Source organism: Galeopterus variegatus, unplaced genomic scaffold (genome assembly GCF_000696425.1).
Source record: "Galeopterus variegatus unplaced genomic scaffold, G_variegatus-3.0.2 Scaffold4802, whole genome shotgun sequence".
Classification (NCBI taxonomy): domain Eukaryota; kingdom Metazoa; phylum Chordata; class Mammalia; order Dermoptera; family Cynocephalidae; genus Galeopterus; species Galeopterus variegatus.
Window position 1 is genome coordinate 6,583 of NW_007730913.1, and position 17,474 is coordinate 24,056.

General features: G+C 44.6%; 1 protein-coding gene across 1 annotated transcript in view; it reads right to left on the reverse strand.

Moving 5' to 3' along the window:
* The window catches only part of LOC103603814 (monocarboxylate transporter 14-like), a gene marked incomplete at its 3' end in the record, with an annotated part of 18,130 nt that extends 1,838 nt beyond the window's left edge, over positions 1-16,292 (reverse strand). Inside the window, exons 1-2 of the mRNA XM_008588402.1 lie at positions 15,937-16,292; positions 5,890-6,162 (exon numbers count right to left, since the gene is read on the reverse strand). Of these exons, the coding sequence (XP_008586624.1) occupies positions 5,890-6,148 (259 nt within the window). The remainder of the gene's footprint in view (positions 1-5,889; positions 6,163-15,936) is intronic.
* Positions 16,293-17,474: the final 1,182 nt, after the last annotated feature.

The following is a 17,474-nucleotide window of genomic DNA, read 5'->3' on the forward strand; positions in this document are numbered from 1 at the left end:
TTTAATCGTCAACCCTCTTTATTATCTTCTTGATTTTAGGGGTAATTTCTAATGTCACTGAAACTGAATGCTTGCCTTACAATCAACAATTCCTTGTTCAAATAGCAATCCAGATTTTAACAACTCAATATGAGACAGTATTCAATATTCAGTTAAGATGGCACATTTTAAACGTCATCTTATTTTGATCATTATTACTTTACATAGTTATGAAATCCTATATTCAGGTGGGACTGTATCAAGTTAAAAAGTTATTGAACTCTAAACAGCTTCCCCTTTTAGCCCAAACTGAAATAAAATTTTCCTTTAAAGTTGTAACTACATTCATGTGAATATTTGGGTACACAGTCTGCTAATGAGATTTTTTTTGTGTAGTGGTTTTGAGAGTGACTGTTTCTAAAAATTATGAAGTTAAAGACATTAATTTAATTAACCCTGTTGCATTATAGGAAATAATTCACTAGATGAATTTCTTAGATAGACTTAATATATTAAATATATTTTATATAAATGCTATATATTTATGAAATATGCACATTATATAAATAATATATAAAATAAGCACATTAATATAAACATCTGAGGGAATTATTGGGGGTAACTGAAATTCAGATACCATAAGTTGAAGATATTTCTTTGATTTCTTTACACATTTTTATTTTTCTAAACCTGTGGTCACCTGACCACGCCAAACTTGGATGAGTGGGTATAAAAGTGAAAAATGCATGACTTGTTGGTTTGCTGTTAATAGCCCTTTGAAAGGTCAACAGATCACAGTTCAGTAGCACNGTATCTGCAGGCACCCTATACCAGGAAGCTTAGGATAATGAACAGTAATTCAAGGTCACAACAGAATAAAAACCATTCATTTGTATGAGGGGTCTTCAAAAAGTTCATGGAAAATACACATTATGAAAAATCTGCATGCATTGCAAAATTTTTTTTGCACCAAAATAAACTCACACTAACTTGTTATAACATCTCTGAACAGGATCTAAGTTGAGGCACTAAGAAGAAAAAGACATCAGTTTGAGAAGAGCCCCTATCAGAGCAACATGAATTCTGCTAAATTTGAAGCAAGAATAAACATCAAATTTATGGTGAAGTTTGAGTGGAAGAATCGTGAAATCATTGATGCTTTATGAAAAGTTTATGGGGACAGTGCCCTAAATAAATCAGCAGCATACAAATGGATAACTCATTTTAAGAAGGAATGAGACAACATTCAAGCCTATAGTGGCAGACTATCCACATCAATTTGCAAGGAAAAAATTGATCTTGTTTGTATCCTCACTGAAGAGGACCAACGATTAATAGCAGAAACAATAGCCAACACTATAGACATCTCAACTGGTTCAGCTTACATAATTCCGACTAAAAAATTAAAGTTGAACAAACTTTCTGCTCAATGGGTGGCCAAACTATTGAGCTCAGATCGGCTGCAGGCAAGAGCAGAGCTTTTAATGGAAATTTTAAACAAGTGGGACCAAGATCCTGAAGCATTTCTTTGAACAGGGGATAAAACATGGCTTTACAATCAAGGGCGTGGATCCCCATACCGGCCAGCCACCAAAAACAAAACAAACAAGCAAAAAAAAAAAAACACATGGCTTTACTGGTACAATTCTAAAGACAAAACACAATCAGAGCAATGGCTCCCAAGAGGTGGAAGTGGTCCAGTCACAGCAAAAGCAGACTGGTCAACAGCAAAGGCAACAATTTTGGGGGGTACTCAAGGCATTTTGCTTATTGACTTTCTGGAGGGCCAAAGAATGATAACATCTGCTTATTATGCGAGTATTTTCAGACAGTTGTTCAAAGTTTTAGCAGAAAAACACCCACAAAAGCTTCACCAGAGAGTCCCCCTCAACAGTGACAGTGCTCCTGCTCATGCCTCTCATCAAACAAGGGCAATTTTGCTAGAGTTTCAATGGGAAGTCATTAAGCATCTACCTTAGAGTCCTGATTTGGCTCCTTCTGACTTCTTTTTGTTTCCCAATCTTAAAAAATCTTTAAAGGGCGCCCATTTTTCTTCAGTTAATATGTAAAAAAAAAAAANGACTTGTTGGTTTGCTGTTAATAGCCCTTTGAAAGGTCAACAGATCACAGTTCAGTAGCACGGTCATATTTTCCACATTACAAAAAGGGCCCAGAAGCAAGTTTTTCTGAGATACCGGTATGTTTAAGAAACATTGCATTAAGAAGGCACTTGAGGGAAGAAAAGGAGGAAATTCCCAATGAATGCAAATGTTCATGTCTGGATGAATTTTATAAATAAAAGTATTAACTCCTTTACTGACAAAATCATTAAGTGGGTAACAGTGTCTGGCTTTTTAGTTAATCAGCTCTTCCATGCTGGAACTTCAGCCATTCACGATTTGCAGATGGGCAAAGTCAGACCTAGAAATGCTGTGTCTCTTCCATAGTTACAAAACATATACGTGGAAAACAACAACAACAAAAAAAAAAAACCAGAATTCAGATCCAAGCTTTCTGATTTTCAATTTTCTAACCATTGTCACTGAAGGTCAGCAGGCATCTCCAAAGACCCAACTGCCATTTCAACAAAATAAAAAGAACCAACCCCCCACCCCCCAATCTAAGAAGGGGGAATAACGCAACCCAGATACAGTCCTGTGACTCTGCCTCACACTTTTGTAGAGTAATTCAGTGTTTTGGAATGAGGTTATACACACTATCAGACTTTTTCCTCTTCAGAAGGAATCTGAATCTTGGATTATTTCCCACATAATAAAGTGTCATTTTGCTGCAGGGAATGCCCTCAGGAAGTCATCACAGTTTGCCTATCCCACCACCTGATAGGTTGAAAAAAGTTCAGGGAAGGAGAGGAACAATCTGACGTGGGCCTTGGCAGCGCTCGGGGATGAAAGGAGGTTCTTTGAACTCCAGGTCTCTTGGGTTAATCCCTCACTGCAGTAAAGAGTAAGGATCCTCAAAGTCAATGGCTCTCTGTCTTGGCTGAATGTTGGGGTTACTTATGAGCTTTAACAACAACGAATCCTGATATTTGGGTCCTATCCCAAGAAATTCTAACTTAATAGTCCAGTGCAGCCCAAGCTTCAGGGGTTTTTAAAAGCTCCCCAGGTGGTTCTGATGTACAGCCAAGATTGGCAACCACTGCTCTAAATCTACCTAGCAAGTAAATGATCTTTTGCAGTCTATAGATTCCCCTAACAATATGGCACTCACCAAGAATTACTGGGAGAGCTATCATCAAAACGCTGCTGTACATACAAATGAGGGACAATATTTTGTTAAAAGTTGGAACCTCCTGCAGGACACTGGCAAATCCATGTTAGTAAAGAATGAAAAAATGCATATTTGTTGAATTTACCATGTGCAAATCACTGCCCAAGATGGAGATGGCTTTCACCGACTGTAACATAGTGTTTTTTCTAATTGAAAAGAGGTAACCCAAATGTGCTTCAATGACTAGAAAATAAAAACAATTTATATTTATTCACTTCAAATATATTTTCAATTCTCATTTGATATAGTGGCCGGCAGTGTGTCTAGTGGACTCAATTTTGGAGTCAAACGGACCAGGTTTGAAGCCCGTCCTACACCTACTGGCTGTTCAACCTTCAGTAAGTTACTTCATGTCTCTGAGTGTTGCCTGTTCTTCCTTGGTAAGACAGAGATGATGATCTGGCCTCCAATGTTGTTGCAGGATCAAATGAGATTACATACATAACATGCGCTTGGCATGTAGCACGTGCTAAATTAAGGAGAACTGGTACTGCTGGTCTCTGGCTGGAAAATTCCCTCATGTTTCTCAAAGTATCTGCAGGCACCCTATACCAGGAAGCTTAGGATAATGAACAGTAATTCAAGGTCACAACAGAATAAAAACCATTCATTTGTATGAGGGGTCTTCAAAAAGTTCATGGAAAATACACATTATGAAAAATCTGCATGCATTGCAAAATTTTTTTTGCACCAAAATAAACTCACACTAACTTGTTATAACATCTCTGAACAGGATCTAGGTTGAGGCACTAAGAAGAAAAAGACATCAGTTTGAGAAGAGCCCCTATCAGAGCAACATGAATTCTGCTAAATTTGAAGCAAGAATAAACATCAAATTTATGGTGAAGTTTGAGTGGAAGAATCGTGAAATCATTGATGCTTTATGAAAAGTTTATGGGGACAGTGCCCTAAATAAATCAGCAGCATACAAATGGATAACTCATTTTAAGAAGGAATGAGACAACATTCAAGCCTATAGTGGCAGACTATCCACATCAATTTGCAAGGAAAAAATTGATCTTGTTTGTATCCTCACACTAAATGACTGGTATCATTGCTTGCAAAAGTGTCTTGAACTTGGGGTAGCTTATGTTGAGAAATAAAGTTTATATTTTTAATTTTTATATTTTAATTTCATTTTCCATGAACTCTTTGAAGTTCCCTTGAATAGCTATGAGCCCTGCTACGTTAAGATCTCTGAGGTCCAGGGCAAAACATGTTTATCTGGCATGCATATTTTCCTGTAGAAATATTAGTCTACAATCTGAAATTCTACTCTCTGGAATTCAGGGAGTCTCAAACAGAATTCCAAACACACAGTTACCTCCTAGTTAAATTAAGGACAACCATCAGAGCTCACCATCACTATGAGTTAGGTATTTGGGGGGTCATCTTCAAAAGCCATACCTAATAATTTCAAGATTAGATTCCACTGCTTATTTTTACAGAACTTGTGAAACACACAATAATATCTAAGATCACCTTATTGGATAGTTTGGAAAATATTGAGACATTTTATACCTCCTGGCCTTTGTCTGAGTCTTTTTTTGTGTGTTATTTTTTTCATGTACAAACTTCCTAGATTGAATCTATATGTTTTGTTCTACCCCTTAAAATATATATATATTTTTTAATTTATATTTTATTAGCATATTCACTGTTACAAATCATACTTATTCTTTATGCCCCTTATGCAATTACCCTCCCTTTCCCCTCTTTCCCTCCTCCTCCTCTCCAAAAATATATTTTTAAAAAAGGTAAGAAAGCGGGATTTTAAGTGTTCTATCAGCAGTTTTTCTTAGCCATAATAACTTATATTTATAATAACTTCCTGACTTAACATTTCCAACCATATAAGAATTGGCTTTGTAGATTGCTGTGTGGTTGCGATTAACTAGAAAATATGAGAAGACTCGTATATTATTATTTGTTCCTGTAAGTTTCCTAAAAACAGTTTAATAGATTTTTCAGTAACATATGGTCAATAATATTTCTAATTAAGAGAATTCTGATATAAGGTTATTACTTGACTTTTACAGTGTTTTGTCTAAAATTTCTATCCTTTAAAAATATGCATAAATGTTAAATAAGCAGAAATTTGTAATGATAGATAATGAATTATTACTGCTAAGAAAAGAGAGTTTGGGGCAAAAAAGAATTTTTTAAAGAATCAATTTTTAAAATACTCCAAATGTTTATAACATTCAAATAGTCATATCATGCAAAAGGATAAATACTGTATAATTCCACTTACATAAGGTACCTAGAAGAGTCAAATTCATAGAGACAGGAAATAGCATGTGGTGGACAAGAGGCTGGGGGAGGTGGGAATGAGGAGTTAGTGTTTAACGAGGACAGAGATTTCAGTTTGGGAAGATGAAAAAAGTTCTGGAGACAGAGGGTGGTGACGGTTGCACAATGACATGAATCATTAACAGCACTGAACTGTACACTTACAAACGGTTAAAATAGTAAATTTATATTATGCTTATTTTACAAAATTAAAACAATAGTACCATTACTAACATCTAATATTTCCACAATATAAAACATCACTTACAGAGGGGAATCGTCATTTTATAATTTTTCAGTTTTACAACAGATCATACGTGAACATACCCACAATCAAGGTGATGCCCATGCTCAGGGAGCTGACCCACGCGGTCAGGCCGCGGCTCTGGTGGAACTCTTCCAGCCATTCCACGTTGAGGACGCCCAGCGCCATCTGGGAGCCCATGATGAGAATGTGCACAAAGAAAGAGGAAAGGACCATCATCCAAGCCCATCCACCGTCAATGTCTGGGTGGGGCTTAAGTGTCTTCTTATCCTTGGGGTCATCTTCAAAATCGTACCCAATTTCTTCATGACTTGTATACATCTTCCAAGATGTTTCTGAAATACACATAACAACTTCACTGAACATCAAAACAAAAAATCTGTTCATCTTCTGTGGACACTTTGACCTCCCCATCATGACCAAAGTGGCTCCCACATCACATCAGACCTCAGATTAATCGTTGTCATTATGTGGATTTGGGAACACTCCTTACTTTTTCATGGGATCGAGTGCTTTTGTGGTACCTGTTTCATCTTTACAGCCATCCTTCTGTAAGTATTATAATCTTGGAAACACATAGGCTAGCCGGTTAGCTCGGTTGGTTAGGAGACAGTGTTATAACAGCAAGGTCAAGGGTTTGGATCCTTGTACTAGCCAGCCACACACACACACAAAAATTGACGTATAATCTTGGAAATAGACTCAGAGAAGTGAAGTGACTTTCCCAAGGTCTCATGGCCAGTATGTGGTGTGGCGAGATGGGAAACCAGGATTTCAATCAGCTATTCCTGACTCCAATGCCTATACCCTGTCTCCTTTTCAGAGACAGATACTGACAGGTGACAAGAAAGATGTCAGAGAAGGAAGAAGTGTCACCTTGGTGGGGCCTCTGGCAGAAGATCTAGTTCTCAGTTTTTGTGGGTCCAAGTGCTCAGTTTGTTCAGTATGGACAGAGTGGATTGACCTTGGGGTACTAGTTCATATAGACCCGACTCAGGAGGGACTGACAAAGTAGCAGGCCAGTTTCTTACTTTACAGTGGGAGACACAGCTTTCTAATAATATGATACTTACATCTGACTATACAATGCACATACTTTTACCCCCTCCACCCGCCCCCATTCCCAACATTTACCTGGGAAACTTAATTAATTACTAGAAAATTACTTGGAAAATAGGATATCAGACTAAAGGAGTTTGGATGCTACAATGACATACAGGTCAAGAGGTGAGATTACCAGGTAGGCAGGGCTTTGTGTACCAAATAAAGAGCTTGGAGTTTATCTTATCCATAATTTATTAGTCCATTTCTGTTTCTTATAACAAAATACACGGAACTGGGTGATTTGTAAGAAAATGAAATTTATTGCTTACAGTTTCAGATGCTGGGAAGTCCAATGTCCAGGGAACACTTACGGTGAGAGCCTTCTTTGGTGGTGGCTTTACGGCAATATAGGGGTCTCACATGGCAGAAAATGGTGGAGCAGAGAGAGAGAGAGAGAGAGAGAGAGAGAGAGACTCTTCATGCTCCTCTTTCAAAGCCCTCAGAACCATGCCCATGACCACCACTTTTAATTCATTCATTACGGCATGGTCCTACAATCTAATCACCTCTTCAAGGCCCCACCTTTCAATTACCATAGTAGGATTTCCCAATGTACTAGTCTGTTTCTGTTGCTTATAACAAAATACTTAGAACTAGGTCATTTATAAGAAAGTTTATTGCTTACAGTTTGTCAGGCTGGGAAGTCCAAAGTCCATCTGGTGGTGGCGACAGTGACCCAGGGGTCTCACATTGCAAGATGGTGGAAGCAGAGAGCAGAGAGAAAGCAGAGAGAGACAGACAGACAGACTCTCTTCTTCTTTTAAAGCCCTCAGAACCACGCCCCTGACCACCATTTTTAATCCATTCACTACTGCATAGTCCTATAATCCAATCACCTCTTTAAGGCTCCACCCTCCAATTACCATATGAGGATTTCCCACTCTCTTAACAGTCACAGTGGGGTCTAAGTTTCTAATGCATAAAACTTGGGGGACACAATTCAAGCCTTATTGAGTTTTGGGGGAACATAATCCAATCCACTACACCCACCCTCTTAACACTGTCACAGTGGGAGTCATGTTTTGGGGGACACTCAATCCCAAGCAATAATGAACAGCCATTGGCTGAATTTACGTGAGGAAGAGACATAATGAGATTGGTGTTTTGCATATATCCTCCTCTCAAGATGTTTGGATGAGAGGAAGGAGACTGGATGGAACCAGAGGGGGCATGATGCCAGGTCAAGGGGAGATTTTTCTTTTTCTTTTCTTTCTTCCCCTTTCTTTTGTTCTTTCTGTCTTTTTTAGGATAAGAATTAAATGTGTGTATAAAAACTGAGGATAAGGAGCAAGAGGAAGGAGAGAGAGGGAAGGAAGGAGGGAGGGTGAGGCCGGAGGGAGGAAGGAAGGTGATGAATCCCAGAGGTGGTGGGGTTGATCATGATCAGGAAGAGAGACCCTCCTCTGGGACTGCAGGAAGGAGGGGTGCATGGAGCTAAGATGGTACACAGCAGGATGGAAAGGCACCGCTGATGGTTTAATTTCTTTGGTGAAGTAGGAAGTTAAATCACTGGCTGAGGATGAGGAGGATGAAGGTTGTGGAGGGGCCTCAGTGCTCAGGATAATGGAGAAGACTGTTGCTTACAAATGGAAATGATTGTTGGGCAGTTCCAAAGGTCAAGCTGAGCTCTGCAGGGCTCCGCTGCCTGGCTGTGGGCAGTGGAGCATTGAGGACAGAGCCAGGGAGCACTCTGCCCCAGAGCCTTGTGGGAGCGACTTGTACAGAGAACTTAAAAACAACAAACGATTAAAAGTTCTTTTTTTTTTTTTTTTAATTTTTATCACTATATTTGCAATTTTAGATGATGGCACTAATAAAATACGCCTCCCTGAAAAAACGTTTTGCTGGTCTGTTACAAACAATTACGTTGAGTTTTGATGATATATATGTACACTTCACATAAGTCTGTTTTTACGACTCCTCCTTTGAAAACATGGTATTCTACATGGAAGTTATTTCAGAGAACTCCTGGTTTTATAGTTGGCCCCGGCACATGTGTAGCCCCAGCTATATGCATTAGTTTCAAGAGTAAGCTCCAAAGAGTTTGATATTGCTAGAGCTCCCTTCAGCACAATCTGTGTCTGCAGACCCCTGAGACACTACACACTCTGCCTGTAACAGGACATTCAAGACAAACTATGTCAGCACAATGCTCACTGAGACAAAGAACCAGGACCCGAGCTATTTCACTTCTGTCACTCTTTTGGCCCACCTGGAGATTTTAGTTTTGCTTAAAATTTAAAATAGTGAATCGGAGTGTAAGACTGTGAGGTGAAAATCTTTGGTTTGGAAAGTGACCTTTTTAGTTAACACATGAAATATTTTACTCAACTTATATAATATCCTTTATAATCCTATATATCCTATATAGTATATATATTTATAATCCTATAGATTCTATATAGTATATATATTTATAATCCTATAGATTCTATATAGTATATATATATATACTATACCTATAATATCCTATGTAATCCATTCTTGTTTTAATTAGTTATTTTAAAACAGAAGAACAAGTAAGAAAACAATGATTATTAGTGACTATTATATGATGATTACTAAAAATAATTTTGGTTCAGTGGAGGAGGAGAGTGTTAAAAATGATCCTTTCTGGGTGTCAAACACACTAGAAATGTCTCCACTTGTCGGGCTTTTCTCAGCAGCGTTCTGATGCAGAAGGAGAGAGAAGCAGACAAGCAAACTTCACAGCGCCAGCAACCTGTTTCTGTACCTGCCAGAGCTAAGATTTGTCTTTACCTTTTAAAAGGCTATGCGGCCCACAAAACCTAACATACTTACTCTCTGACTCTTTACAGGAAAAGTTTGCTGATCCCTGGACTACAGCGTTGGTTCTGGCTAAGGGTTTGTTGGGAAGAAATGGGTGCAGGGAACCATGGATGCCAGTGAGAGCAATTGAATGAATCCGTCTTGGGGCTCTTGTCTTGACTTCTTTCTTTCTCTGACACCTTGTTCTCGTTATTACCACTATCTTTTAAATTATTCTGTCTCCTCCCCAGCTGTCCAGTTCTCAGCTGCTACACTGCCTGTGTGCATTGCTGCTCCCTGCCTGGGTCCTTTTCCACCTGTGCCTCCCTCTACCTCCTCTTAGCCAGATGCTGGGAGCAATAAGATGCTTTGCTTACTCTGTAATCTCCCCACCACCTCAGTCAAAATTAGGATCAAGTCCAAACTGCCCAACCTTGGGTGCCTGGGTTGCTCCTGTGCTCTGGCTGCTGCCAGGCTCCCCTCTCACATTACCCGCTGTCCCTGCCTGGTGCCCCCCAACCCCCACCACCTGTGCACTTTGCCCTCCAGCCCTGCAGAAGCACCTGCAGCTCCCTAAACTTGGCACAGTCTCTTGCGGGATTGTGTGTGACTTCTCTCCTTCCCTCTCTCAGGAACACACTCCTCTCCTTCTAACCTCCTGGCCTTCAAGATTCAACTAAATTATCACAGTGAAACCCTGAAATAGTGGGGAAAAAAAATCCAAAACCAAAAAAACCCCCTGAAAACACCAATATCCAACATCAAAATACTTGTACAATCAATCAATCAATCAATCAATCAATCATGGCACAGCTATTACAAGGCAAGTCTGCCATCAAAAATAAAGTTGTCCAAGGCTCTTTGAAGACCTGGAATGAAGGTCATGCTAAACTGTATGGGCCGGCCAGGTGGCTCACTGCTACAGTGCACTGCTACAGTGCGCCGCTTGGGAGCTCAGTGGCGCTCCCGCCGAGGGTTCGGATACCACATACAGACCGGCTGCTCACTGGCTGAGCAAGGTGCGGGTGCAACACCGAGGGTTGCGATCCCGTTGCCGGTCCCGGTCCGGTACGGGCGCGACACTGAGGGTTGCGATCCGTTGCCGGTCATGAAAAAAAGACAAAAAAAGGAACAAAATAAATAAAAAAATAAAATAAACTGTGAACTATACATGTGGTTACAAAATGGGACATTTGCCATAATCCCTTTGTCGTTTGTTCAAATCACATATCCATAGGAAAAGACTGGAGTGAAACAAAGAAAAATATTGATGGAGACTATTCTTTGGATGATTTCTCCCTTTGTTTTACTTATCGGTAAAAAATTTCTAAGTAGACATATTAAGTTTATTATGAGAAAATATAGGTCTCTCTCTGTCTTTTAAATATTATCTGGATCCTCTTGACTCCAGGTGAATTACTGGCTAAATTGTAAAAGAGAAGGAAACCAGACGGACAATTCAAGAGCCACCTCTCTTGGGAAGTGTTCTAGTCTGTCTTGGGCTCCAGGCTCCTGTGTGTGTCTGCCACCCACTCTCTGCTCCTGATGGATGAGCCTGCCTGGGGCTAGAGAGGGATACGGTGGCCCTTGATCTCCAAAGCTGCAGCTCAGGGAAGAGCGCCACCATCAGAAGGGCCCAAGGATCAGCACATTCAGAGGGCTGGGGGTGGTCTTCCCTCGGTCCCTGCTAGTCCTATGCAGAACCCAAGGAGCCTTAAAGAAGAGAACCGGGCAGCTTGAGCTGGGGTGTGAATGGTCTATGTGAATCATAACCTCATCTTACGATCTGTGGGACATGCTCAGCTGTGTTTAACAAGATAAAACAACACAACTTGGCATTTTCCTAAAGTCCACTTATAACTAAGAAAGGCTTTGAAATAAAAATAATAAAAAAGTTATAGTTTTTCAACCCATGGGTTGAAATATGAAGCACTTTTCTAAAGCAATGTGAAAAACTTTATATTCTTACTGAATTATTTATTTTATGCGTGAGAACATCTAGTCGCCATCAACTGCTCTTGACATTTCCAATTTGTTCATAAATAAATGTCATTGAATAGCACTTAATGGACAAGTTTTATTCAGAAGGCACAACCGTGCACGTGGAAACGCAGAGCGCTGGTGGGGGTGGGGCGACAGGACGTTCTCGCAGATCCTCAGGGGTCCCTACACATCTGCTGCACTACAGTCACTTACTTTTCACACTTACATCTTAAAGTAATCACTGTTTTGATTAATCACAGTTAACTTATCTCTCAACTACGTTAACTAAAATAAATAAAGACAAACATAAAAATGTTTATCCCCCCACGCCCAAGTATGCTTTTAGCATTTTAGCATTTATGCAATTATACGATACAAAAATCATTTTAGTATTATAATCCTACTGTACACCTGGAGGGAGGGGGGAGACCTAAAACAGGGTATTTGGACCCCCAGGTTCCACAGGTTTCTCCACTGTATGGTCTCCAAGCTCCTTGACATTTTCCACATCCCGACACATGTAAAATGACAACATGCGTGTGGCACACTGGGGCACATGGAGGTAGCGCGTGTGAGGCTTCCCCTAAGAATCCATACGTGAAATGTAACCTCCGCACGCCTGCTGCTGGAAGGTCAGCACGCGACACTGGAGCCTCACCCTGAAGAAGGTGAAGGAAGGAAACGGAGATGACGGAACCAACAGTCACCCTCCCGTGGTCCCCAAGTGTGAGTTCTTAAACCGTGAAAAGGAAATCACACACGGAGGGGCGAGGGAGTCAAGTGACACACGTAGGCATGAAATGGGGCTCAGCTACTTATGGACGGGGTGACAGGCAGAAAGAGAAACAACAGATCTTTCTGGAGCCTATCAGAGATTAAAACAAAATCATTTTCTACAGCTCTGTTACTGGAGGAAGTTTACAAGCAAGTCACTCAGTTTTAATTTGGCTATTGTCCTTGCGTTGCATGCGGTGGGCTCGTTATCAGGGAGGGGCAGAGGGGAGGCCAAGGAAAAACTAAATCACGAGCTCGTCCCAGCGGACAGGGCACGCAGGCAGCAGGTTCTTCATCAGATGCAGGTGTGCGGGCGGTCACCTTCCAGTCTGGCTCCGTGGGAACTTCTGCCCTCTAGACCCGCCGTGTGCAGGAAGCCTGGGGACTTTCGCGAGCGCAACGGAGGCCACCAGGCCGGAGCAGCGAAGGCTCAGAAGCCGGGGGGCCGGGCTCACAGCCGACCCGGAGGAACCCAGCACGTAAATGCCTCCTATGGTTCGGGGGCTGTGCCGCGTGGCTTCTCCACAACGACCCTGCCCAATCGGTATTCACGTCCCCATTGTCACAGATGAGGAAACGGGGGGCCATTTGTCGAATCGGGACAGCGAGGCTCAGAGAGGTCAAACCAGCGGGTGGTGGAGCCCAAATCTGAACCCAGGCCCGCATTGTTCGAAGCTTATTTTACCCCCCACCCGCGACACACACACACACACTCTGTCTCTCTCACACACGTGCACACACTGTCACACACGCACATGCTGTGTGTCTCACACACGCGCGCGCACACACTGTCACACGCACAGTATCACACACGCACTCTCACACATGCACACACACTCTGTGTCTCACACGCACCACACTGTGTCTCATACACATGCACACAGTCTCACACACATGCACACACTGTCTCACACACATGCAGTCTCACGCGCACACAGTGTGTCTCACACACATGCACACAGTGTCACACACACATGCACACAATGTCTCACACACATGCACAGTCTCACGCGCACACAGTGTGTCTCACACACATGCACACACTCACACACATGCACACAGTGTCTCACACGCGCACACACACTGTCACACACATGCACACAGTGTGTCTCACACACATGCACACACTGTGTCTCACACACACGTGCACACACATGCACACACTGTGTCTCACACACACGTGCACACACATGCACACACTGTGTGTGTCTCTCACACACATGCACACACTGTGTGTGTCTCACACACACACACACGCACGCGCGCGCGCCAGTCAAGGCGAAAGGGAGTCTTTCTAATCCCCAGTAATGATGCGCAGTCACCCTTCTTAATGAGCCTGAATCAACTTTTCCGCAGAAAGAACACGGCTTAATTGGTAAGCAGAGTTGAGCTCCTACCATGTCGTCATGGCCTTGGCAGCATTTAGCCCCGAAATGGCCGTCCCCGGGCCCTCGCCCCATTCTGGTCTTTTCTTTCTCCCTGGCGGAGCCTCGACCAAAACTGCTACCGGGCGGCCAGCATCTGTGCGCCCCGCGCGTGCCCCGCGGTACCCGGCCTCGGCGCTCCGAGNAGCCGGGGGGCCGGGCTCACAGCCGACCCGGAGGAACCCAGCACGTAAATGCCTCCTATGGGTCGGGGGCTGTGCCGCGTGGCTTCTCCACAACGACCCTGCCCAATCGGTATTCACGTCCCCATTGTCACAGATGAGGAAACGGGGCCATTTGTCGAATCGGGACAGCGAGGCTCAGAGAGGTCAAACCAGCGGGTGGTGGAGCCCAAATCTGAACCCAGGCCCGCATTGTTCGAAGCTTATTTTACCCCCCACCCGCGACACACACACACACACACACTCTGTCTCTCTCACACACGTGCACACACTGTCACACACTGTCACACACGCACATGCTGTGTGTCTCACACACGCGCGCGCACACACTGTCACACGCACAGTATCACACACGCACTCTCACACACATGCACACACACTCTGTGTCTCACACGCACCACACTGTGTCTCTCATACACATACACTGTCTCACACGCACATGCACACAGTCTCACACACATACACACACTGTCTCACACACATGCACAGTCTCACGCGCACACAGTGTGTCTCACACACATGCACACAGTGTCTCACACACACATGCACACACTGTCTCTCACACACATGCAGTGTCTCACACACGCACACTGTCTCACACACATGCACACAGTGTCTCACACACGCGCACACACACTGTCACACACATGCACACAGTGTGTCTCTCACACACATGCACACACTGTGTGTGTCTCACACACACACACACGCACGCGCGCGCGCCAGTCAAGGCGAAAGGGAGTCTTTCTAATCCCCAGTAATGATGCGCAGTCACCCTTCTTAATGAGCCTGAATCAACTTTTCCGCAGAAAGAACCCGGCTTAATTGGTAAGCAGAGTTGAGCTCCTACCATGTCGTCATGGCCTTGGCAGCATTTAGCCCCGAAATGGCCGTCCCCGGGCCCTCGCCCCATTCTGGTCTTTTCTTTCTCCCTGGCGGAGCCTCGACCAAAACTGCTACCGGGCGGCCAGCATCTGTGCGCCCCGCGCGTGCCCCGCGGTACCCGGCCTCGGCGCCCCGCCCTCCGAGCGCCCGTCCCCGATCCCCCCGAGCCCGCATCCCCACCCCGGGCACCCCGCGTCCCTCGTCGCGCTCGCAACCCCGCAGCTCCGCGGGGGAAGCCGGGCCGTTCACAGTCCCCGCAGCCAGCGCGGAGAGCCACGCGCGCCCCAAATGTCCACAGCCACTGCCCCAGGTCTGCCCCTCTCCACCCATCACTACCCAGTCCAAGTCCCAAGCCGGGGCCTCGAGAGCAGCCGGGGAGCGAGGTTCTTAAACCGTGAAAAGGAAATCACACACGGAGGGGCGAGGGAGTCAAGTGACACACGTAGGCATGAAATGGGGCTCAGCTACTTATGGACGGGGTGACAGGCAGAAAGAGAAACAACAGATCTTTCTGGAGCCTATCAGAGATTAAAACAAAATCATTTTCTACAGCTCTGTTACTGGAGGAAGTTTACAAGCAAGTCACTCAGTTTTAATTTGGCTATTGTCCTTGCGTTGCATGCGGTGGGCTCGTTATCAGGGAGGGGCAGAGGGGAGGCCAAGGAAAAACTAAATCACGAGCTCGTCCCAGCGGACAGGGCACGCAGGCAGCAGGTTCTTCATCAGATGCAGGTGTGCGGGCGGTCACCTTCCAGTCTGGCTCCGTGGGAACTTCTGCCCTCTAGACCCGCCGTGTGCAGGAAGCCTGGGGACTTTCGCGAGCGCAACGGAGGCAGCCCTGCCCTCCACCGCCCGGGCAGCCTGCCTCGCGCCATCCCTTCGCGAGGGTCCCTGGGGGGCAGCGGCCGTAGTATTCCCGGACTCCGCAATGCCGCCAGCGCCCCCCAGCCCCCGGGCCCGCGGCGCCGCGCGGCCTCGGACTACTCACCGCCCGCAGTCCGCGGGGCTGCGGCCTCACTCGGCTCCCGGCCCCGATCCCCGAACTTGCTGCTCGGCTCCGAGCCCCCGGGGCGGCTGGGCGTAGTGGTTTGTTGCAATGTCGCTTGTCATCCTGGAGATGCTGGAGCCTGCGGCAGGCTCGGCTCTCCGCCCGGCTCCGTGCGCTCGGCGCGGGGCTCCCGGGCTCGTCGGCCGCTCGCGGCCAGGCCAGGGGAGCCTTTTGCGGAGCTTAAAGCTCCACGCCTCAGTCCGGGTGGCTTTAAAAAGGGTGCGTTTGGAGATGCCCGAACCTAGCCCGGGCTTTCTTCCAATCGGTGCATTTCAAATCTCCACGCTCGCTCATTCCTAGACCGGCTAATTCTGGTTTGGCAGGAAGAAAAAAAAAAAAAAACAACTGTAGTCACCTCACAGGCACACTCTTGTGGCCGGTTGAAGTTTATCGCTTTGGCTGGCTGAGGTTCGCTAATGCTGTGCACATTCATAACTAGAGGAAGGGGCCTGAGACCTAATCCAGGATGCGGGTGACAACAGAAGTATCTCATTTCTCTGAGATAGGAGAGAAGTGATGAAACAGACCCTTCCCCGGGTCTGAGCCACGAAATATAGCAGTTTGTAGAGGGAAGAGGACAGCAGGACCCCCATTATTCTTGGCCAAAGAGGACTGAAAATCCCTCCTCCTCTGTTGCATGCAGGCACCACCTCTCCTGCTCTTTCTGCACTGACTGTTACCTACGGCTGTGTATTGAATGTTCCCCACCCCACTCCCAAACTCACTGAAGCTTAAATTGTGTCCCCCAATGTTACAGTGGAAACTTAGCCCCCACTGTGACAGTGTTAAGAGGGTGGGAAATCCTATTAGGGTAATTGAAAGGTGGGGCCTTGAAGAGGTGATTCAACTATAGGACCATGCCTTAGCGAATGGATTAATAATGGTGGTCAGGGGTGTGGTTCTAAGGGCTTTTAAAGGAGAGCATGTGAGTCTTCCTCTCTCTCTCTGTGCTCCACAATTTTCTACCATGTGAGACCCTTGAGTTGCTGAAAAGCCACCACTAAAGAAGGCCCTCACCATAACTGTTCCCTGGAGTTTGGACTTCCCAGACTCTGCAACTGTAAGCAATAAATTTCGTTTTCTTACAAGTTACCTAGTTCCATGTGTTTTGTTGTAAGTAACAGAAGTGGACTGATACACCTACATTCATGGGCAGCAGGCACAAATTCCATCTCAATGTGTTCCTGCTTTGTTCCCAACAGGGCACTCAACACAATGCTTTGCCCTTAGAGAGTTTTCAACTTTTATTAAGTGACTGTGTGAATAAATGAAGCCAGTGCTATTTTACCTCATGGGAAAGATTTTGTAGTAGTTTTCTATTGCTGTTGTAATAAATTACCACAAACATTGTGGCTGAAAACAACACAAATTCATTATTTTACAGTTCTGGAGGTCGAAGTATGAAATGGTTCTTACCAGGCTAAAATCGTGGTGTTGGCACCTTGAGGGTTATGTTCCTTCTGGCCGCTCTAGGGGAG